Here is a 22854-nt window from a genome sequence, read left to right as displayed (position 1 = left end):
AGTTGATGTTTCATTGTTACGTCTGTTGTGAGAAAGTATCATACATCACAATATTCTGTCGTGGGAATGAGACTAAGACTATAGAAATTTATTTTTGTCTGTTGAATCTTCTTGTTTCAGACAACAGCATTTTGCCTGAATTCTGTTGTTGGACGTTCAATTGTTCCACATTTTTATATTGTGTGATTTGGTTTAAAACCACAAAAGTTGGCTTCAATGTGCCATACCAGAACCTGGAAATAAACATAAACCACAGTATATACCAATACCATTCATTTAGAAAATGGTACCATATATTCATCAAATATCTGGAAATCACTAACATATCCACTGCAAATCATGTACTACCATTTCCATATTCCACCAATGTACATCAACTGTTGAAAATAATCAACAGATTAAAATCCATGGAGGCTAAAAGTGACTAATCAGCTGCTAAGGTTAAAATGATCGATAATAGCAAAAGTTGATCATTTGGTTAGGCAAAAACCCTCCAATATCTAGCTATATAGGCAAGCTGATGTCAATATGCACAAAAACAGACCCTAACTATTCATGTACGACAAACCTCCTAGCACGCACACTACATATCTGGAAACATGATAACATGCTTCGCCCATTCTGCCCGAACTTGATCAATGTCCTTTTCAGTGTAAACCAGATTTGTCCTTCTTTCCCACTGCAAAAAACAAAAACAAAAACCAAGACCCAAATCAAATCACTATCATATATCCCAATGATGAAAAAGTCATACTGAACACCATGAAATACAATCTGTTATGGTATCAAAAACACATACTTTAGCTGCAAACTCCAAATTCTTATCTTCCACTATCTCCTTCATGTAGCGCATGATCCAATACCCACAAGTCTTACTATCTTTCTGCTCCGGAATGCCCTAAAAAAAAAAAACACCGTACCATATCAGAAGCACTTAAGAGTATAAAACCTTAGGTGATAAGACCCAAAAAACGCAATTAACTTACAGCAAGATTTTTCCATTGAATGGTTTTCTTCCCTTTCTTATTCTTCTGTGCATTGTAGATTTTAATGGAGCTTGCAAATCAATAGCAGACCATCAGCATATATAATGCACAAACAACTCCTAGTTATCGACTTATACAGTGAAAAATCAGTCAACTCACTTGTCCAGAATTGTTTTCCATTCACCAGCGATGAGTCGCCTCTTTAACGGATCCATGAAGTGAATGGTTTCTTCAGCTGGATTCACAGCAGACAATGTCCAATGACCACTATATGCAATAAACAAAACTCATTATAAGTTTAAACTAGTTTATATAAAGCATTCACCAAAACGTAATATAACACAACATACTGCATAGTAATTCAGTTTACACACCCTGAATTATATGGGACCAAATAAATTTGCCCAGACTTCCCATTTATGAACCGATTTGATACTAAGCGAGCTCGTTCGGTTGGATTTCCACAACCACTTGCACCCGTGTGAGCAGGGTCGACAAAAGCGACCATGTCATTCATCTTAGCCTTCTTCAACACACCTTGAAGGTAGCTACATCGACATTTCACAACATTTCAATTGATTTCAGAAATGAAAAATCACAAAACCTAACAAATTATAGGAAACTTTAACGTGTTGCATTACCTCATGTAAAAAACAATGCAGCTGCCTGAAATTTCCAATAAGTGTGTCATAGCATAGATGTCCTTCCTAAAGACAAAGGCTTTATGTGGATGACCAAAAAGTTCTGGTCCAAAAGTGGCGTGGATGGTTGCCCCATTCCGCAATCCAATGTTTGCCCAAATGCATAAGTCCTTTAAAGGTGCAGGGAGATTCGATGGCAGGATTTGCAAGTCTTCCTTATCATCAAACATATCTTTCTGTGGCCTATTAGGAATTTTACGCTTTGGTTTTTTCTAATGTTGTAAAAATGAAGTTAGATTATATTCCATAATCACATATGCAGAAGTAAACACAAAGAAATTGAGTTACCTTCCCACCAGGTGCAGGGGCAATAACAAGGTTCCTCGGCCAAGCGACACAAGTCCCAATGGCATCCTTGACCTTCACTATCTCATCTTTTATGGGAAATGGCAGCAAAGCTTCAGGAACAACAGTTTCTGTGATAGAGACACGCAAATTCTCCTCTCCAAGTGGAACACCATGGATTGTTTGCTGTTTGGTCTCAAGGTCGATACTGATGACAGTTCCAATAGCCACAATGTTTTCCACCGTGTCAATGGCCAGTTTATACTTGGTCTCACCTAATTGTTCCTATACATGAAACAAATTAAATCCATACAGTTCTATATCCAAAAATCCATATCAGCATACCTACAAAGTTCAAGTATTTAGGCAAGCACGATATTTACCTCTTCACCATGTACTGGTGCCTCTAGTACAATGACATCTTCTCTAACCTCCTCTTCTAATATCGGGTTTAACCGTACCCTCTCATCACTGGGCTGCACAATTTCCTCTTCAACCTCGATGCTCACTTCATCTCTTAAAACCAACTTCTTCTTCACACCCTTCACCTCAGCTTCAATATTATCATGTGCAGCCTTCTCCGCAGCCTTCTCCCCATGGCGAGAACAACTCCCTTGTCCTGAACCAAGCTCATTAACTGCTGTGACAGGTTTGGGGGACTCAACAGGCAGCTCCTTCCCATCGACCTTCGCTTCTAGCTTTGCAATCCTCTCAGTCCAATAAGCTCTCTCCTCAGCAAGTTTTGTATCCCTCTCCTCCTCCCATGCAGTTCTTTCCTTAGCTAACAAAACTTCCTTCTCCTCCTCTAGTATCTTCTTCAGCGATAACCTAGTCCTCTGTTCAAAAGTCATCTTTTGCCGTTTTGGCAAGTTGAAATATAAATCGGGCTTGACATTGCCACCAACACCTCTAACCCTACCTCTATGCTCCGGATTCCCCAATGCAAGAGTGAGCACATCATCAGACCCAGATGTGGCAATTTCCCCTTCAGCCTCCCTTTTCCTTAAATGTTCCTGATTCAAAATATCCGCTTTAAATGCTGCGATAGCATTACATCCATGCATATATAAATTAATATGAACTTGATGTCCATACTTACAATTTTTTCGGCTTTCTTCTCTACCTCAGGTTGTTTGAAGTTGCCATTCCTATCTTGCCGAGCCTTAATCCACATTGTTGCTCTATCAAGTTCTTGTAAAGGGACACTTTCAGACTTTGACAAATGAAAACACAATGAATTAGTTAATATTTTGTACATATCACCTCAGAATATGTTGACTCGTCTAAATATAAAACTAACCAGTTCTTCCATTAAATTTGCATAACCTTTGCGTGACATACGATGAGGATATTTATTCTCCTTTCGCTTTGCAATTTGGGCTTCACGTATTTCCTGCAAACCATAACATAAGTAAATTAGAAACTGCAATGAATATTCATAGAGAGAGCACCTTCTGAAACCAAAAAAGACAACAAATTTTATCAAATAAGTAACCTGGAAGGTAGCTGAAAGCCTATCAGCAACAAACTGGTGCCAAGTATCTTTCGTTATGCTTCGGTAATCATCTGGAGGATTTTCTAACAGTTCTGGTTCATCCATATAAGGGATGATGTACATGTTTGTTAACTTGCTCTTGAACTCTCTCCATTTAGTTGCAGCAGATGAAATCACCATTTTTTTAAGCTCTTTAGGCACCACAAATGCATCCTACATACATGTACAATAAACTAAGCTACTGTAATGCAAAGCTAATTAACATGTAGAATATATATAAACTAATCAAGCTGAAATATGGTCAGTAAGTACCTTTATAGATTCCCATATCTTTTCCTTTTCATCTAGATCCACTTCTCTCCAATCATTTATTGAGATAGGGATCTTCGTACGTGCCAACACCCCAATGTAAGACTGCATTTCTTTTGCAGCCTTACCAACAGGTTCTCCTTTTTCATTAAACTTCACAGTGAGCCTCTTTCCTCGGATAAGCCTGTTTGTAATGCGGCTCATCGTAACCATTCCTCGCTTCAGCAACTTCAATCCACCAGTTCTGTTTTCATCATCATCCTCCTCAGACTTCTTAGTCTTACTGGAAACAGACTTGTTCGTTGACTTGGTTGATGACACAACCCCGTTGGACTTAGCAGTTATAGTCATGCTAGTCCGAGACTTCTTGGGGAGGTAGCCTTTTTGGTAGTCCGACCCTTCTGGGGAGAGGCAGCCTTTTTGGTAGTTCGACCCTTCTTGGGAGAGGCAGCTGTTGATGTAGTATTAGACTTCTTGGGAGAGGCAGCCTTTTTGGTAGTTCGACCCTTCTTAGGAGAGGCTGCTTTTTTGGTAGTTTTAGATATGGGATTGGCAGCCTTTTTGGTTGATGTCTCAGCCCCTTCAATTGCTAGAATTGGTGTTGCTGGTTTTGTCCTCGATCGTTTCATTGCCACAGCCTTAATCCTTAGAGCTATGGCTCTTGCAGAACTTGATGATCTAGTAGAAGGCGACATCATCTGAAACACATAACCCAAATGCATGTTGTTAGCTACATGTTAATACTATCATGATAAGATTCAGTTAATAGTTAAACAGAATATCAATAAAAATTAACTAAAGCAATAGTGTAACACGAAACAAATGGATGAAAGTGGTCTGTGTATATTATTCTTAAACTTGTAGCCTACTTAACAAAGCAAGAAATCAAAACAAAGAAAAGCAGCCTATACTAATATCAGCCTATATAATTAAACACGTCGACCATCCTCATTCTCAACCCATATTCCTTCATCGCCATCTCGAATATAGGAGCTAGGCAGATCACCAACTACATCATCAAAGGTCTCAATCGATGGCATTGTAGGAATGAATGGGTGTTGTTCCAGTTCAATATCTTCCATTTCTTCATCATTACACCCTCCTTGGTAGTCTCTTTCCGGGCACCGCACTACCACTGACCATTGATCATCAAGGGGGTCTTGTATGTAGAAAATCTGTTTCACATGGGTAGCTAAGACAAACGGATCATTTAAATGCCCTACCCTATCAAGTTTAACCAAAGTAAACCCAAGTTCGTCTACTTTAACCCCCTAGCTGACTCCACCCAATCACACATGAAGACAGGTATCCTAAACTTGTAGTAGTCCACCTCCCAAATTTGTTGTATCCTGCCGTAAAAGTCCATATCATCAGTTTTAGGGTTTTTATCCCTTGCACTAGCAACTTGCATTGCATCAGCAACCAAAAAAACCCCGCTATTTTGAACTGATCGTACTTTGTCACGCTCCGAAGTGTTAAAATCAACCCCATTCACATGGTAACCACCAAATGTAGGGACCTCCATTTTTGGTCCACCAGCCAGCCACCTAATGGTTTCAGGAACATCATTATCGGCAAATCTCATTTCATTTGCAACCTACAAATAAATTGACATGTCAAAAGTATGGAACCACACAAGTTTATTGAACTCGAAACTCAAAATTAAATAGACATTATACTACTGCAATGAGGTCGAAGATAAGTTATGTACCCTCTCCTTGAACCAACCAGCAAAGGTAAGGTTCTGTTTGTCCTTCAACCACTTCTTATTTTTTTTGAACCTTGGAAAACTCAACTTTAGGAATTCCATATGCTCTCTGCAATGGAAGAAAACTAAGCAAATCAGCAACAAAACTGAACACGCATAAGGTGATATAGTACAAATGATCGAAAACAAAACATAAGTAAAATTATTACTTACTTGAAATAAGGGATTGCATCTTCAGTGTTCGTGCATACACATAGGTGGGCCATGTCAAGTTGCTTTCTGTCGACAATAATGATGGTGGCGCCTGATAAAGGCTTGCAGCCATTTAAGAGCCCAAGTTTGGTTCTCCAAGGGATCCCAATAGTGGTAGCCTCTCTAGGAAGCATACGTTCTGAGCAAAACTCAACTGCCTCTTCTACAATGTAACACTCTGCAATGCACCCTTCAGGAAATTGTCGATTTCTCACATATCCTTTGAACACTTTCATGTACCTCTCAAAAGGGTACATCCATCTAAAAAATACCGGACCACATAACTCGACTTCCCTAACAAGATGGACAGTTAGGTGAATCATTATGTCAAAAAATGATGGTGGAAAGAACTTCTCAAGCAAGCAAACTGTATCGACCAGGTCTGCTTGCATTTGTTGCAATTTTGAAACGTCGATCACTTTACTGCATATTGCTTTGAAGAATAGGCAAAACCGAATAATTGCGTACCTAACTGGTTTCTCCAAAACTGAACGTAATGCAACAGGGAGAAGAAGTTGCATTATAGTGTGGCAATCATGTGATTTAAGACCAGCAAGTCGTAAATCCTCCATTGACACCAGATTTCGTACATTGGATGAAAACCGAACTGGAACGGTCATATTGAAAAAGGAACTGCAAACAATCTTTCTCTCATCCAGGAACAAGTTCCAACTACCCAAAGGCAACTTGTCCCTTTTTGCAGCAGTTGTAGGCTTCAAATCAGTCCGTATACCCATTTCGACCATGTCCAAACGAGCAGCAGCCCCATCCTTAGTCTTCCCAGAAATGTTCAACAGCGTACCAAGAATAGCATCACAACAATTCTTCTCAATGTGCATCACATCAAGATTATGTCTTACCGGAAGATGTTCCCAGTAATCAAGTTCGAAGAAAACAGACTTTTTTTTCCAGCAAGGTCTGTTTTCATCTTCAAGACCCTTATAAGGGGGAGGAGGGTTTTTCTTGCCAAATGGTCGATTTAGACCTTGAACTCTGGTCAACACCTCCTCTCCAGTTAATGGTGTAGGAGCTTCACCCTCCTCTATGGTGTTGTCGAAGGAAGCAGCTTGCTTTCTATAAGGATGATGTCGTGGCAGCCATCGTCGATGCCTCATGAATGCCATTTTTTTAGAGTGCTTCAACCTATAGGGTCTTGTCTGATCAACACATATTGGACAAGCATTGTATCCTTTCACAATGCTTCCCGATAAATTCCCATACGCGGGAAAATCGTTAATTGTCCATAATAGTATCGCCTTCAGTTTAAAATACTCTCCTCTTACAGCATCATATACTCTCTCAACCCCATCCCACAACACTTTCAAATCATCCACTAATGGCTGTAGATAGACGTCAATGTCATTTCCGGGTTGTTTGGGTCCAGAAATTAACATAGTCAACATCATGTACTTCCTCTTCATGCATAACCATGGAGGAAGGTTATAGGTGATAAGTATAACAGGCCAACATGAGTATTTGCTACTTAGAGAACTATGTGGATTAAACCCGTCTGATGAAAGCGCTAATCTAAGGTTCCTACTTTCTAGACCAAAGTCTGGCCATTTTGTGTCAATCATTTTCCAAGTTGGGGAATCGGCTGGATGCCTCATCATTCCATCTTTCTTTCGATCATTGGCATGCCAAGTTAGCTCCTTAGCTGACACTGTCGATTGGAACATCCGTTTGAACCTTGGGATCGGAGGGAAGTACCACAATACCTTCCCCGGAACCCCTTCTTTCTCAGATTTGTCCTTTCCAAGTTTCCACCTTGATTCACCACAAGTTGGACAACTGATCGCATCAGCATGGTGCAATCTGTACAAGATGCAGTCATTTGGACAAGCATGAATCTTTTCATACCCCATCCCCAATGCGGAAAGTGTTCTTTTAGCCTCATAAGTAGACCCTGGTAAGTCATTTCCTTCTGGAAGCAAGAGGCCAATCATAATTAACATATCTGAATAGCACGCATCAGTCATGCCGTGCTTTGCTTTCAGATTGAATGTTTGTATCAAACCATTCAACTTGGTTGTCTTGGTACAACCAGGATATAGAGGCTTATCTCCATCTTCTACAAACTGCATAAACTCGTTCGAGTCTTCCGAAATCTCCTCATCCTCACTACCCTCTAACCCTACAGCTTCTGCTTGTATGCCTAAATCAGGATTCATTTCGACTGTTTCAGAATCCCCTCTAAGAGCATGCAAGGCAGAAGCAGATGGTTCTCCATGCCACTTCCAATGCTTATAACTAACATCAATACCGTTAAAAAATATATGGTCCTTAATCAGCCCTATACCGCCAAAATCAGTGTTATGGCACTTCAAGCAAGGGCAACATATTTTATTTATGTCCCTTACATTATCCGATGCAAATTTCAGAAATTCTTCAAGTCCTAACTGAAACTGTAGTGATCTTCTATCAGCCTTCATCCATGACTTATCCATCTTATATAGAGAAACAAATGTATCAATTACAATATTAACATTAGACCTAGCTAGGATCATGCTACATAAACTAGCTAGTGCACACAAACATGTACATTTATGCACATCTGAAATCAAGCAATACAATAAAGCAATTACCTACTTCATGTACATTTAGCACTTCATCAAGCGATACGATAACAGGGGCATTTCACATAGTATAAATCTTTCTAGTTTTACATCATCATATAATTCATACTTAATACTAGCCATGTAATAATTCGACATTGCTCATTTGTAGTCCAGCACAGGAAAAATGAAAAAAAAAAAAAAAACAAAACAAAAAAAAAACAAACTTGTAATGATCATGGAACTCACCAAAAATTGATTTAAGTCAAAGCCAATTCAAACACCACAACTTGTTTCCACCACTTCCAGACTTGTTTAATTCATAATGTCACTGATTTTTCAACTCTGCAAATCATAAGACAGTGTCAATTTGTTTGATGTGTTAAGAGTTTCATTATGTATCCAGCATCAGATCAATAGCAAAGGTGAAAAACCATAACCACAAGGTCCCTAATTTACACGTCCACATGGAAATGGCTACCATCAGATTTTGAGACAAAATACTTGCAGTTCACATGATTATGACAATCCAATACTTACAGTTCATACAAAATACACAAACCCATAGTTGACTTTTCAAAACTTCAATAGGGAATAGCCGAACATTAAGAATTGTTTTACTGTCCAACCATTGGATGGTGAGCAATCCACATAAGAGCCAATGTAAGAGCCAAGATGAAAAATAGAAATGTAAAGCATATTTCGAAAATGACATAACACAGTAAACAGCAAATGCCCACATGGAACCCAAACTATGATTGGGTCAATGCCCACATACAATCACAATTCTAGGTTTGGTTACAATTATGTCAAGAAAGAGACCAAATTCTATAACTTTAATTGGAGAAAGTGAAGGAGTAGTGAAGAAAAAGAGCAGAGCTTTACCTTCGGAATTCAATGACTGTCAATTCAGATTGGCAAATGCTTTCCAGTTAACCCAGGCCAGTACTGAAACAACAACATTATGCTATTTGTCATTCAACTTCAACAAATACCCTAACACTTATAACCTCGCATCCCCAATTCGATTAAAACCCAGAAAAAAAAATTCAAGATTCAAAGGAAATTTCATTTTCAAGCCTGTAAATCCCCAATCCAACAAAAACCCTAAATAGCTGAACAATGAATCTAAGGGCTTACCAGCATAGATAAAGAGCTACTGATTGAGACCCATGAAATTTGCAATGAGGTTTGGATGATTTCGCGATTTAGGTTTGAAACAAAGACTCAGATGTGGAATGAGGATTTCTTCATCTGTCGAAGAGAGATGGGGAATGGACGGAGTATGAGGTTCTTCGATCTGGGTTCTTAGTTATGATTAGGGTGTTTCGATTTGGCAAGAAATTTGGATTTTCATCAGTTGGAAGGGGGTCTTGTCAGAGCGTTGCGAAGGAAAAGTTTGCTCTCTACCGCTTTAGGTTTTAGTTTTCATAAAGTCGGGGAGAGAATCTCATTAAGTGTTCCAAACTAAGCTACTGCTCGTTGTGCCAAAAAAAAAAAAACAGGACAAAAAAATCCAAAGCCAATTTACTCCTTTGACGACACAACATATATCTGTCGTCTGAATACAAACAAAAAAAAGAAGCTACGACCGAAAACGAAATCAATTTATCTCCTTTGACGAGACGACAGATAACTGTTGTTTGAAAACAAACTTAATTCTCAAGACCAACTTTGTATGGTATTGTTGATATTCAGACGACAGTTTTTACACTGTCTGTCGTTAAAATATATCAGACGACAGAAACCAACATGTCTGTCGTCTGAGCTCTGTCGTCTGATGAGGTTATTGACATAGTGATGGGAGTTTGATTTTGCTGCTCTTGAAACTGAACTGTGGGAAGGCAAAGGGAGGAAGATTTCAGAAGTGAAGGGTTTCCATTCGGGCTGTTCAGTATCTATAGTTGTTTTCCAATTGTGAGTGACTCTTCTGATTTCTAACTAGACAAGTGATTAATGAAAGTTGTGTTTTAATTGAGAATATATCATGTCATTTGGCTGTAGGGCTTTCAAGATTAAACTTCACTAGTAGACTTTATGTTGTGAAATCTGTCAATGTTTTACTGCACATTTGATTATCGTTTCACTATTACTACTATTACCATGATCTTTATTAATTACTACGTAAGTTTACCTTGTCAAGTTATTTTAGTTTGTTCATCATATATGCAAGGTAAAGAAAAAGCATCTGTAAACTGTAATGGTACACAGAAAAGTCACACAGATATTATGATTTCATTCACCAAAGAGTAAGACTGATAGACATCATACTCGCAGAACTCTAAGATTAAGAGGACCCCTTGGATTCTTAACAGGATTTTCTGGTCTCTGTGTCCACGAAGAACTCCAGAAATATTCCAAACCATCAACTGAATCCTAGCAATCTTAACTCCGGCTGTTTTGATATGACAACTGAGTTTGGTTTGGCCAAACATGTATCAGTTCATAGCTTTCCCACTTTCTTGATTCAAACTGCGTCATGTATTTCCCACTTGAATTCGATGGATTTGCCCTGTAGTTTTAATTGGATGGACATGGACTGTTGAAGCCTAAGAGATGTTTAAGTAGATCTACATGGTTTGCTCATTGGTTTTGGTTGCAATTTTGTTTTCACTCTATGTCTACCTTTTATACTTCACTTGGTGCATTTTTTAACTATATAGATTAAACGATTCCTCAATCAAATATCTTGGAGGTTTCCAAATATTTTCTATAGCATGCTTGGAACTTTTACTGGTTTAATTTCAAATCAGGGCATCAGCATTTATGTGTTACACCTTATTAGTTCTCATATTCAAGTTGAATACTGAATGATGTAAACTAGCTCACTGTTTCTTCACAGAAAGCATGACCAAAATAATTAAGGAGATGTGTTTCCTAAAAGAAACCTGCATTATTGGACAAAGTTATCTTTTTATGTTAAGATTCTAGTGTTCTGTAAAGTCTCTTTTATGTAACAATAAATCAAGTAAAAGATTCTAGTTATCTTTTTATGTTAAGATTGATGTGGTAGTAACCCATCTGCTGACATTTTATAAATGAGTTCCTGTCATAATATAGCTTTGAAATTGTAGGGAGATTGACTTTGTTAACGAAACAGGCGTACTCTAGCTAGAACTGTAACCAAAGGCCTTGATTACAGAGGAGGAAAAGGAAGCACGTACTCAGATAAGATTAGAAATACCTTGAGTTTGAGTATGTAAACCTTTTTTTATTAGGAATAATGAACTTTTGGTGATATCTCTTATTTTAATTGAATTACAAAATTCTTGGATATACATCTCTATTTTATTAAAGAATCTGGTTATATTATTCAGCTAATCAACTCTCCATGGGATGTCTGCTTTCATCCAGTCAATGAGAAAGTTTATATTGCCATGGCTGGCCAACATCAAATTTGGCAACTTGATACAGCTGATGGGATTACTAGAGCATTTAGTGGTGATGGTTATGAAAGAAATCTGAATGGATCAAGGTAATTGATAATTTGAAGATGCTAATGTCAATATGAACATTTTTCTGCTATTATGTAATTCCTGACTTGATTTGGTCCTTTTGATCTTTCACTGGGATAGCTTTTCAAGCATATCATTTGCACAGCCTTCTGGAATTTTATTATCTCCTGGTATTATAACACTCCGACACATTTCAAAACTTGTTATCATCATTTAAGAATATCATTTTTCAAAGGTCCATGTCCCTCTTCTAATTCAAACCACACAAGCTTGTTAACTCCAATTTAGTTACTGTTTTCTAATGAATTTTACCATCTTACTGTCAATTTGGCTACTGTACTTTGACGTTTTCAGCTTTTTGTCAGTTGTCATGTATAAATTTTAAATGCAGGAAGTTCGCAGTAAGTTTAGTGTTGAAACTGAGCCTGAAACTGCAGTTCTTGTTAATATGTACCCCCTGTTTACTTCAACACATTAGTCCCTTGATCTTGTTCTTCCATTTTTGTGGCTGAAAATCAATTAGGACAAAAATATTAATTCTCGCTACTTAAAAATAATCTCTATGCTTTAATGTTAATGTTATAATACTACATCATAGATTTGGTTCAGCTTTGCTTGTGAGCTTGAAACAAAAGTCATCTTCTATTTTTGTTTCTGGCCATCAATATCCAAATGCTAAAGAGTGTATTTAAGGATGGTAGATAATGGCTTACCTCAGATGGTAACTCTTTATTTGTTTGAAGACAAGAATTTTTATATACTTTGTTGAACCTTTTTTGTTACATTGTTTGAATAGGTGATATATCGAGATTTCAAATCCTCCAACGTGCTCTTGCATGAGGACTTTAAGCCAAAGCTCTCAGACTTCGAGCTTGCTAGAGAAGGGCCAACCGGTGACCGTACTCATGTATCGACAGCAGTAATTATTTTACTACTAGCCCAAGTTCTTTAAGGACTCGATGTCAACTTCATCTGGAGGTTGGCAGCATCTTGTTTGAATTGCAATATTGAGAGGACAATTGGTATTAGTTGTTATTTGCCTTTCTGGTTCTTTGCTTCTATTTCACAATTTCCCTGGTTCATGTTGTATTTGCTTTTGTTATTAGGTGGTAGAAAAAGAGGGAGTGAAAAGAGTGACAAAACACTCGATCACTCATTAGAAAGGGTAGTTGATTTTATATGGCTTTGATGATTTCACCACCTTAGTGTCAAATGATCTCTTGGAGCTACAATGTGCACTTTCTTGTTTACTGGTGTGTGATGTATGAAACCTTGAAGAAACTACTGTACAATATACATCCGTTTTTGGTTGCTTGTCTTAGAAATTAAGCAAAATTGTTATATTATGTCACATTCATCAGATATTTGATCTCTTCAAATATTAGTGAAGTTGCATGTATATATCTTTTTGGCTGCTATACTTGGTCTATCATTGTCCCCTGTGAGTTTATCTATTTTATAGATTTTGATGTTTCATTTTCTTACTCATTTTACTGCCTTATGTTTTTCTTCTTAGTTGGAAGTTTTAAGTAAAGGTTAACATCAATTTGTTCTATTTATGTGGGAGTTAAGATGTTCTTCTCTGTTGTCGATCAGGTGGTCTGCAAGAGTTTGATGCATCTAGGAATACTTTTGCTGTTATTCTGGTGGTTCAGTTCAATGCTGCATAACCGGTTGATAGAAACATTTCAAATTATTTGGTACTAGACATAAAGGTATTGCATTATTAATGTTGTTATCCTATTTTCTTTCGAGTATCAGTCACTTTTTAATTCCTTAGTTTCATGTTTGAATATGATTCTTATGAAGAAGTTAATTTTATAACCTTTGATGAATCAGGCATATCTTAATGCAATTCTTCTCATATACCTGTGTACTCACGAGGTCATGAAGCAAGCAGAAAATACTACAATGATTGCTCCGAGTAGGTAAAAAGCTCTGATAAGATTGTGAAACTGGTACAGCAGTACAGCTAGCTAGTTCCTTTATTAACTTGTGTCTAGTGGAAATTCTTCCTTCATTAAGCATTTGGACTTGTCTGCATATCCAGATTAGTAGATATGGGTCATTTTGAACTGATGTTCATGATTAGGTTTGTGTACATGAGACAATGGTGGATTAATGGAAATTGCAATGAATGATTTTGGATGTGGATTTTATGGTTTCATACTTTTATGAATGGGCAATTTTAATTTTTAGAATGCATGCATACCAATTGTAACAGGGGACTACTAATATGTGTTATCTCAAATTGCAAGCTACAACAAAAGCACACCAAAATGTGTGGTTGCAGCTAAACAAAAACAACACAAAAATCAAATAGAAGTCTATTGTCTTTTTGGCATTGGGACGACATAAAATTGTAGTCTAAAGGGCAAAACAACAACATAAGTTAGACGAAAGTGTTGGCTAAAACGTATAATAACAACAAATAAGTGTGGTTGGAATCAATCACAGACAATATAAAAGACCTCATAAAAGACCTTTCACACAACACTTAAGTGTCGTATGTATGTACCCTAGAACGACACTTAATTGTCCTCTGATGCTCTTTACGACCACATATAATTGTCGTTTAAAGTAAATTAGCACAACCTTTAAATGTTGTTGTATGAGAGAAGACACTACATACGAGTCTTCATATTTCTTATTTAAGGGCATTCAGACCACACAAATAAGTCTTGCAAATATGCTTCACACAATAGTATTTAAAAAATATTGTGGTTGTTTTGTTTATCAGACAATACAAAACTGTTGTTTGAATGCTTTTAAAGATACAGATCACAATGTTCCCAAAATACAAAACTCATCAGACGACACAAGACTTTTATTTTTTTATGTCGTCTGAAAAATCAGACGACAGAACACTTCTGTCGTCTGATGCCCCCAAGAGACGACACCGTACTAGACGACACATTTTTGTTCATTCAGACGACAGAACAGTTATGTCGTCTGAAGGCCTTTTTGGCATAGTGCCTCAAAGTAAAAACAAGTTATTGTAAGGTCACAATTAGCATGAAGAATATAATCATTATACCTTCGATTTTTTTGTTCAGAAAAGCTTCATGAATTCAGAATCTACACATACCCACTTCCTTTTGAATGATTCGCATCCCAGCAATGTGAATTAAATTCAACCAATGTTCCATCAGTTTAAGATTGAATTAGGCAGTGAACATAATTGTATCCTGCGTAATCTCACACAAATGGTGTTCCACTTCAAGGGACTAGCAAGGTTGTGTTTCTTTCCAAAGGCTTATCCATGTCCTTTATATCTGCACCGAAATTCACAGTAGTATGAAATGGCATGACAAAGATATATAAACTAGATCAGCAAGAATGTAACCTACTTGGGCATCTAGCTTCTAGTTTCTTTTACAAGAAAGATACAAGAAAAAGTATCAAACTATAACTAGAATTTCATGAACTGTCCACTTGATCCATAGTTCAAAATCAATATTCACAGCGTCAATTTGTTAGTAATGATAATAGTCATTAACCCACCTAGCCTTATTTGAATTCGTATCAAAAGCATGAAATTTCCATTGTATAGTAAAAGAGCATGTTTCAAGTTCAAATTGCATAATTGAAATAAATTTACAATAGAAACTCGGCAAGAAATGGGAAAGCCGATCAGGAATATACCTTAAAGGGCCAAAAGATCGGAGACATCAATCCAGGAAGTGACTGAAACTGAGACCTTACTGAGCTCCCGCCGTGACCTCATCCCGTGACATTTGAAATGGCTGCCATTCCAGCAATGTTGATTTGGAGACTGAAGAATGATTTAGGAATTTCCGCAAAGAGTGAAGGAGAGGAATTTGGGAAGCGGAGACACCTTGGTTCGCTCTGTTAATTGAAACAAACACCAAATTTGAACAAACCCAATAGATTGGATCTCCCAAATTACTCCCTAAATTTGTAATTGAAAAATTAAAAGAGTTAAACCCCCCTCATTCTATGTATCTCTGTATTCAAAATGTAGATATCTCAAAGACCTCTATGTATCTCTTTTTGCAAATTCTAGATTTCTCGAAACCCCTAAGCCTACCCAGACACACAAAAAAGCATATAGAGGAAGGAAGAGGAGGAAGAGAAATACCACAAAGCCGGTGAGCTTCGTTTGCCTAACAATGGGAATCTTGGTGCCTTGGATTTGCTACGAGATAGAGAGAATCTTCTGACAATCTGGGTATGAAGAAGATGGATAATGGGATCTGGAGGTATTAAAGGTAGGGATAGCGTTTTATGATTTTTTTTTTCCTTTAATTGAATCAAAGTAAGGGAATATGAAAGTAGATAGCGGGAATTTTAAGTTGATTTGAATATTTTACCGCCATAAATTAAACAACCATTGAAAATTTTTGCAAAATTTTGAATTCTGGCGGCATTCTTTTTCCAAGTTTTCACTTTTTTTTTTACTTTTAGTTTTAAATCTATAACAAGAAAGAAATAAAAACATTATCAATGCTGTTAATATTTAAAAGCACCCACTTTTAGAAATACTTTTCAATCGTTTCAAAAAAAAAAATTTAATTTTCAATATATTAAGGATATTATAGTATTTTAAAAAATGTCAAGAAAATAAATATAAATAAAATACTAAATTGTGAGAAGTTTCCACACCAATTTTTTTTTTAGCGGTTTTCATATTAGTTTCAACTTTGATCCATGTGGTCAACCAAATGTACGTCTTTAATTAGTTTTATCAAAAGAAAATTGAAGTGAGAGAGGATGTTAGGTTTATAATTTTATGTAGGTAGATATGACGAATGAGAGAGAATGTCAAGTTTAAATTTATGTAGTTTTTTTATTTATCGAATAGCAAGAAATCCCAATATGCTTCTTAGGATATCGAATCGCAATAAATGTATATCTTTTTAGATATTACATGATCAGCGGAAAAGAAATTAATCAAACCAACCCTTTGATGCGATGACTAAGATATGTTATGCATCTGGTAAATATCTCAGCCAAATTTATCCTCATCTCAACCTCATTCGACGTAGTCAACATAATATACATTTATATTCATGTATTAATTAATTAGATTTCTGAAAGAGCAACTTAATCAAGACTGTATAACGTAGCGCCATCGAAGGCGAGAAGCGGTGTTCGACATCGAGGCATGGTTCATGCCCAGCGTTAGGCCTGGCAATAGTGCGGTCACGGGCGGACTTAACTGGTTGGCGGTCTTAACGGGCTCAACCCGTTATAACCCGTTATCTTAACGGGTTATAACGGGTTGAGCCCGATGGGTTCGCGGGTTACCCGTTGGAACCCGTTAAGACCGCTAAGGTTTTTTTTTTTTTTTTTTTTTTTAATTTTAAAATTCTTTTCTAATCAATTACCCACTAAAACCCGTTAATACCTGTTAACAATAAATTGGCCATTGAAACACGTTAAGACCCATTAACATAAAAATGAATTTTTTTTTTTTTTTTGCATTTTTTAAACTCTTTTTCACACCCATTATCTATTAAAACCCTTCTCAAAAAAAAAAAAAAAAAAATTTATTTTTTTTAAACCCTCTTCCAACCCATTACCCATTATAACTCTTTTTCATTGTTGATTTTCATTAAATCAAAAGTTAATACATATTGGGCTCACAATTCTAAAAAAAATAATAATAATAAATCTTTTTTTTTTTTTTTCTCTTCTAATCGGGTTCGATGGGTTCCGTCGGGCAACCCGTTTCCGCCCGTTAACTAACGGGTTGTTAACGGGTTGGCAGCTCATTAACACGTTAAGTTATCGGGCGGAAATAAATAGATTTTTAGCGGGCGGTTAATGGGCGGTTAACGGGTCATGGGCTGAATTGCCAGGCCTACCCAGCGTTGACTGTTGGGAGTCGATTTTCTGGCGTAGATAAGCATGGGAGATGAGGTTATTGGTAGAAGTCGGCGTGAATTTGCATTGCTATTTCGATGGAATAGATTTCTGGTGGTGATTGGGCACCTGCGGCTGCAGACAATGCTTTTGATGATGGCAACGGCTCTTCTTCTGGAAGTGACGCTACAAGTGGCTGCGACTTGCTTGACGCCAGTGTTACAGATCTAGCCTGATTTGATCAGCGATGCTTGGGTGCCCAACCTCTAGGTGTCCAGATCAGATAGTTGGGGTGTATGGTTAGGCGTCTTTTGGGCCAAAGGTATACCTCAGTTGGGCTTGACCATTTGGATTTGGGACCCAGGAAGTGTTCTGCATGGTATCTTGGTTATCCATATTATTTCGGGTGTACCGTGTTTATATGCAGGTAGATTGCTCATCTCTACATTCTATAAGAGATATCAGTACAATATTGTTGTGAGTACCACAATTGCGTGTCTGGCGAACAGTGTTACTTGTGCTAGGATGAATATAGTTTTGATTAGTCTACCGATCTCTTGCATGCCCGGATTGCAGATTCTGATGGTTTGGTTTCCAAATCTTAAGGTCGTGGCAATTGTCTCATTGTTGGTAATTATCTTGAGAAGGCTGGGAATTTACCTTCAGTTTTTTGCTAGTTTCTCTGTAAGTGATTCAGAGCAGTATTTTATTGTACATGAATAACCTGTTGGTGTAGTACACCTTCTAGATTGTTATTCTAGCTTAGCTCTAGCTTCAAGCCATTTGTGGCTTGTGTGTGCTCCCAAGGTTTTTTGGAATGTCATTTTAAACGATTGTAATGGTTAACAGTTTCAATGAATTCACTTTCAAAAAAAAAAAAAAGACTGTATAATGCAGATAAACAGAACTTAGTCTGCAAGAGTGTGATCGCGAGTCTTTCGAAATCATAGTTGTATCAGAGTCGTTATTGGTGTTTTAGGCAAAAATGATTTTTTTTTTTAGGGTGACTACATTGACCTGAGGCACAAACGATGACGAATGAGCCTATTTTTTTTTGTACTCTGCATCTAATTACTACAGGGTAAAAACACAAGCAAAATCAAAGCACCGTTTTCATTTATTATTTCTCAATCGTATGAAATCCCGATGTACCCTTTTTTTTATTTTTTTTGAAAAGTGAATTCATTGTAACTTTTAACGATTACAATCGTTTAGAATGACATCCCGATTGGAAGCAGACACAAGCCACAAACGGCTTGAAGCTAGAGCAAAGCTAGAACCAACCAGAAGGTGTACTACACCAATAGGTAGTTCATGTACAATAAAATACTGCTCTGGATCACTTATAGAGAAACTAACATAAAACTGAAGATAAATTCCCAGCCTCTTCAAAATAATTACTAACAATGAGACCATTGCCATGATCTTGAGGTTTGGAGACCAAATCATCATAATCTGTAACTCGGGCATGCAAAAGATCGGTGGATGACTCAAGACTATGTTCGTCCCAGCACAATTAACATTGCTCGCCAGACACGCAATTGTGGTACTCACAGCGTGATTATACCGAGATCTTTTATGGAATATAGCAATGAGGAATCTGCCAGCACGTAAGCACAACACACCCGAAATTATAAGAACACATTTGAGCAAGCAAGTGCCCAAATCTCCGCCTGGGTCGCAAATCCAAATATGTGGAGAAATCAAGCCCAACCGCTGGGCTCTGTCGCGAGCCCAAAGTCAGCCTAGCTCATAACCTTATACTAGGCACCCATAAATCTGATATGGGCACCCAATCAAGGCTGGACCAAGCGCCGAAGCAGAGAACCAGTACCGCTGCTTCTCCTTGTTGCACCTCCGATGGCCGCACACCTAGAATCAGCACGCCCTCCATCACCTCCATCCCAAATCGCGCCGTCCCCAACAAATGATCCAGGTGATGACATCCTTGGCCACATAATCTGGCCATCCCCGTCACCATGCCAACATCCAGTGGTCTACCCCATCGCCATAATAGGCGGTCAGCCAAACAAAACATCAGTTCTCGTCTGTTAGCCCAAATGCAGCACCGATCTGAGGTCGAAGATGAACATCGACTCATATCTTCTCCGCACCAGCCAACGATGAAGAGAAACACGAGCAAAGGGACTGCCAGTGCCCTCATCGCCACATTCCCACGACGAATATCCTCACCACTGCTAGTCGATTGGAGGATCCTCCAAAGAATCACCGCCGCTCTCCACTCCGCTCAAACCCTAGGGTTTGCTGTTCTTTTTCTGTTAATCCCTATGTACCTAATAGAGTTGTCTTACTTATTTATTAGTTGTAAAGAAATTTATACCTTTAAAAAATCGATAAGGTCGATAAAAAGGAAATTTGTCAAATTAACTGTTTGATGCGATAACTCATATATTTTATACATATGGTAAAAATCTTAGGGGAATTTGATTCTACACCCAAATTGACACACATCTTTTAGAATAAATCCATCCATAAGAGTGTTTTAATATACACCCAAACCAATTAATTAGATTTATGCAAAATAAAAAAACCTATTAAATAGACTAAATAATAAAACCCAATGTTGTTAAGAATTACTAAAGCTGCCACTTTCAAATTCCCCATTCACCTATTAAATAGGATTGATAATAAAATCCAGTAATGTTGCTAATGGAAGTCGATCATGAAACGGCTGCCCATAGACGTCGCCCAGAATTACTCAACCCTTGATTTCAGCAATTGATAATTCTCCTCTGGGTTGGAGGTTACGTAACTTCAAATTGAAAAGTGTAATCTGCACATTCAAAGCTAGTGTCAATATCTCTACAAGCTTGTGATATAAATGGATTGCACAATCAGAGGTTGGTGGGTTGCCTGTGTTAGACAACATATCCGATTGGTACGGTTGATGAGTATTGTGATTGCTATCTATTCAAAAGGTGTGTGTGCTCCTGACGAAGAGGTATATGTTTTGTGATGGTTCTAGGTTTTTGATATTGAGTAGGTATGATAGATTATACAAGTTCTTGATTGCAGGTTTTTGTTTCATCTTCTTGTTTCTCAATAGATACTACAAGTTAATTTTGATGGCTAAAGAGTACACCCACCTGGAATTTAGGTGCGACCTTCTCAAGTTTGGACGTGTTATGACCGACGAGTTAAGGGCTGAAATTACTGAAGTGAAGCTTGATCTGATAGAGTCCACACCGTTCAGGGATTTGTTTAGAGCTTTTTATGAGCGGCAAATAATAGACTTTGCTTGTAGGAAGTCTGATAGTGACATCGTATCTCTTTTAAAATGCTTTGACAAGGAAAAAAACTCGTTTCAGTTTGGGGAAATTACTGGTACAATATCTGTAGGTGACATTGCTGAACTGTTTGGTTTGAATATTGAAGGTCGTGAGATCAACCTTAACCAGAAGAAGAGAAAAGGGGATTCTGATTTCATTAAAAGACGATTCCCTGGAGTGAAAAGGCTGTCCAAGGTGATCCTGGAGCAACAAATCAAAGATGTATCAAAACTGAGGGGGCTTGAGAATGAATGTGATTTTGTTAGGTTGGTTTGTCTCTATTTTTGTGTAACACTATTTTTCTGCAATAGTGGCAATGACCTTAGCTGGTTTATAGTACCGTACATAGAGGACCTAGATTCAATGTCTCTCTATGCCTGGGCACCCGCAGTGAAGAATTACTTGGACAACTCCCTTTTGAGTATGAATGGTCGGCCTGAAAGCACTTGTGGTTGTCTAATTGCCCTGTTGGTGAGGTTTATTTCCTTTAATTTTTTGTCTGATCTTGATCAATTATATTGTTGCAAATATGGTTTAGTGGATTCCAATGCTGTTTTGGTTTATTGTCTTTATTGATTTCCTTGTAGTTTTGGTTTTGTGAACGTACCCGGTTCATTGAACCAATTAAAGGACGGGATGAACTGAAGCCAAAATTCTTGAAATGGAATTTACTAGAGTTGATGAACCCCTCGATGCACCCTTGAAATGAGATGAACATTCGTACAAAACGGTGGTCTGCATCACATTCTAGGTTAGCATAAGATCCGGGATTTGTCTTAACCAACTCATTAACATACCACTCCATATGTTTATATGACAGTGCCTCATCACCGTGGACACCCTTTTTCGCCATCTCTTTACCTTTCCACGCATTGTAGTATGAAATCTCCAGCCCATAATTCATCTTGAAATCCCTAACAATGTCGACTGGTCTTAAGAGGGGACTACTTCGAACCTGATTCGCCAAAACTGATGACACAATTTTTGATCCCATTAAAGGGCTACTACTATCACGGATGTGACCATTGCACGTGTGCTCATTGTTCAATTGTCGAATGTAAAAAAAATCATTTGTACGATTGAGAGTCGCATGAACATTCCACAAGCATCCTTCACTATTCCTCTTATGACAAACAGCAGTGACACGTGATGGTTCATTTTTCACGCATTTATAACGAAAACCCTTTTCAATTGCATACTTGGCTAGCTTTTCTCTAAAGTCATTGACACCACCCTCAAATTTTTGCCCAACACACATAATATAGTTCTTCCAATCACTAGACAAATACTTCTTTCCCGTTGGTGTGGCAAACTTCCCAAAATGGTGGTTAACATCATCAGGGGTGTCTGGTTCAAGGCTTAAATATGGAGACTTGTGAGCAATGTTACCACAATTTTCCCCATGAGATACCATAGACAAGTTAACATTTATATCCACAGATGATATGTTTGCACTTGAAAGTGATAGATACATCATTTGGACATCCATGTCTGTTTGCAGCAAGCATGCTGAGTAACCTTCAAATGCATATGACAATTCAGCATCTCCACCACCAAATCTAGAACATATTTCCTCACATATATCCTTATATGTAGTGTGACTGTAAATTGGAAATGCTACTGTTTTTGAATCAAAGCTGGTCCTTGCAATGATTGCACCCTCCATCATCTACAATAACATGGACCCTATTATGGAAAATTAATGAACATGGAATATTGATTCTATACCTACGCCTATTGGAATGAGGAATCAAATTTCATTCAAAAAAAGGGGAAAAAAGAAAAGCAAAATGACATACCTTGATGAGAGGATGTTTAATCACTACATGATAAGAATACCTCCACAAAAGGATGTTTAATCAGATTAAGAAATCTACGAAATCTAATAGGAATATCTACACAACCACATCTACTTAAAAATACCAAATATAAAGATCAAATCTGAAAGGAAGAGATATACAATAATTAAGGCAATTAATCTTTTTAAAT

General features: G+C 37.6%; 2 protein-coding genes and 2 long non-coding RNA genes across 4 annotated transcripts; all 4 read right to left on the bottom strand.

Moving 5' to 3' along the window:
- Window positions 1-367: 367 nt before the first annotated feature.
- On the bottom strand, window positions 368-4127 carry LOC112180552. Its single transcript, XM_040511545.1, has 12 exons — window positions 3780-4127; window positions 3468-3680; window positions 3273-3365; window positions 3072-3185; window positions 2356-2985; window positions 1976-2257; window positions 1628-1899; window positions 1361-1534; window positions 1146-1253; window positions 987-1056; window positions 800-898; window positions 368-679 (listed from the first exon to the last, which is right to left on the bottom strand). Exons 1-12 carry the CDS (start codon window positions 4125-4127, stop codon window positions 584-586), a joined length of 2499 nt encoding a protein of 832 aa, XP_040367479.1. The 3' UTR covers window positions 368-583.
- Window positions 4128-8541: 4414 nt separating this feature from the next.
- LOC121050811 lies at window positions 8542-9620 on the bottom strand. Its single transcript, XR_005804026.1, has 3 exons — window positions 9432-9620; window positions 9177-9239; window positions 8542-8636 (listed from the first exon to the last, which is right to left on the bottom strand). It is a non-coding gene; the product is annotated as an uncharacterized LOC121050811 (long non-coding RNA).
- Window positions 9621-14638: 5018 nt separating this feature from the next.
- On the bottom strand, window positions 14639-15989 carry LOC112180553. Its single transcript, XR_002928353.2, has 3 exons — window positions 15849-15989; window positions 15392-15595; window positions 14639-15021 (listed from the first exon to the last, which is right to left on the bottom strand). It is a non-coding gene; the product is annotated as an uncharacterized LOC112180553 (long non-coding RNA).
- Window positions 15990-21352: 5363 nt separating this feature from the next.
- LOC112178309 lies at window positions 21353-22531 on the bottom strand. The gene has a single exon (XM_024316468.1). The coding sequence runs from the start codon at window positions 22529-22531 to the stop codon at window positions 21353-21355; it is 1179 nt and encodes a 392-aa protein (XP_024172236.1).
- Between the last annotated feature and the right edge of the window lie 323 nt (window positions 22532-22854).

This window comes from Rosa chinensis, chromosome 7 (assembly GCF_002994745.2).
Source record: "Rosa chinensis cultivar Old Blush chromosome 7, RchiOBHm-V2, whole genome shotgun sequence".
In the NCBI taxonomy this organism is placed as follows: domain Eukaryota; kingdom Viridiplantae; phylum Streptophyta; class Magnoliopsida; order Rosales; family Rosaceae; genus Rosa; species Rosa chinensis.
This window is presented reverse-complemented; position numbering and strand designations above follow the sequence as displayed.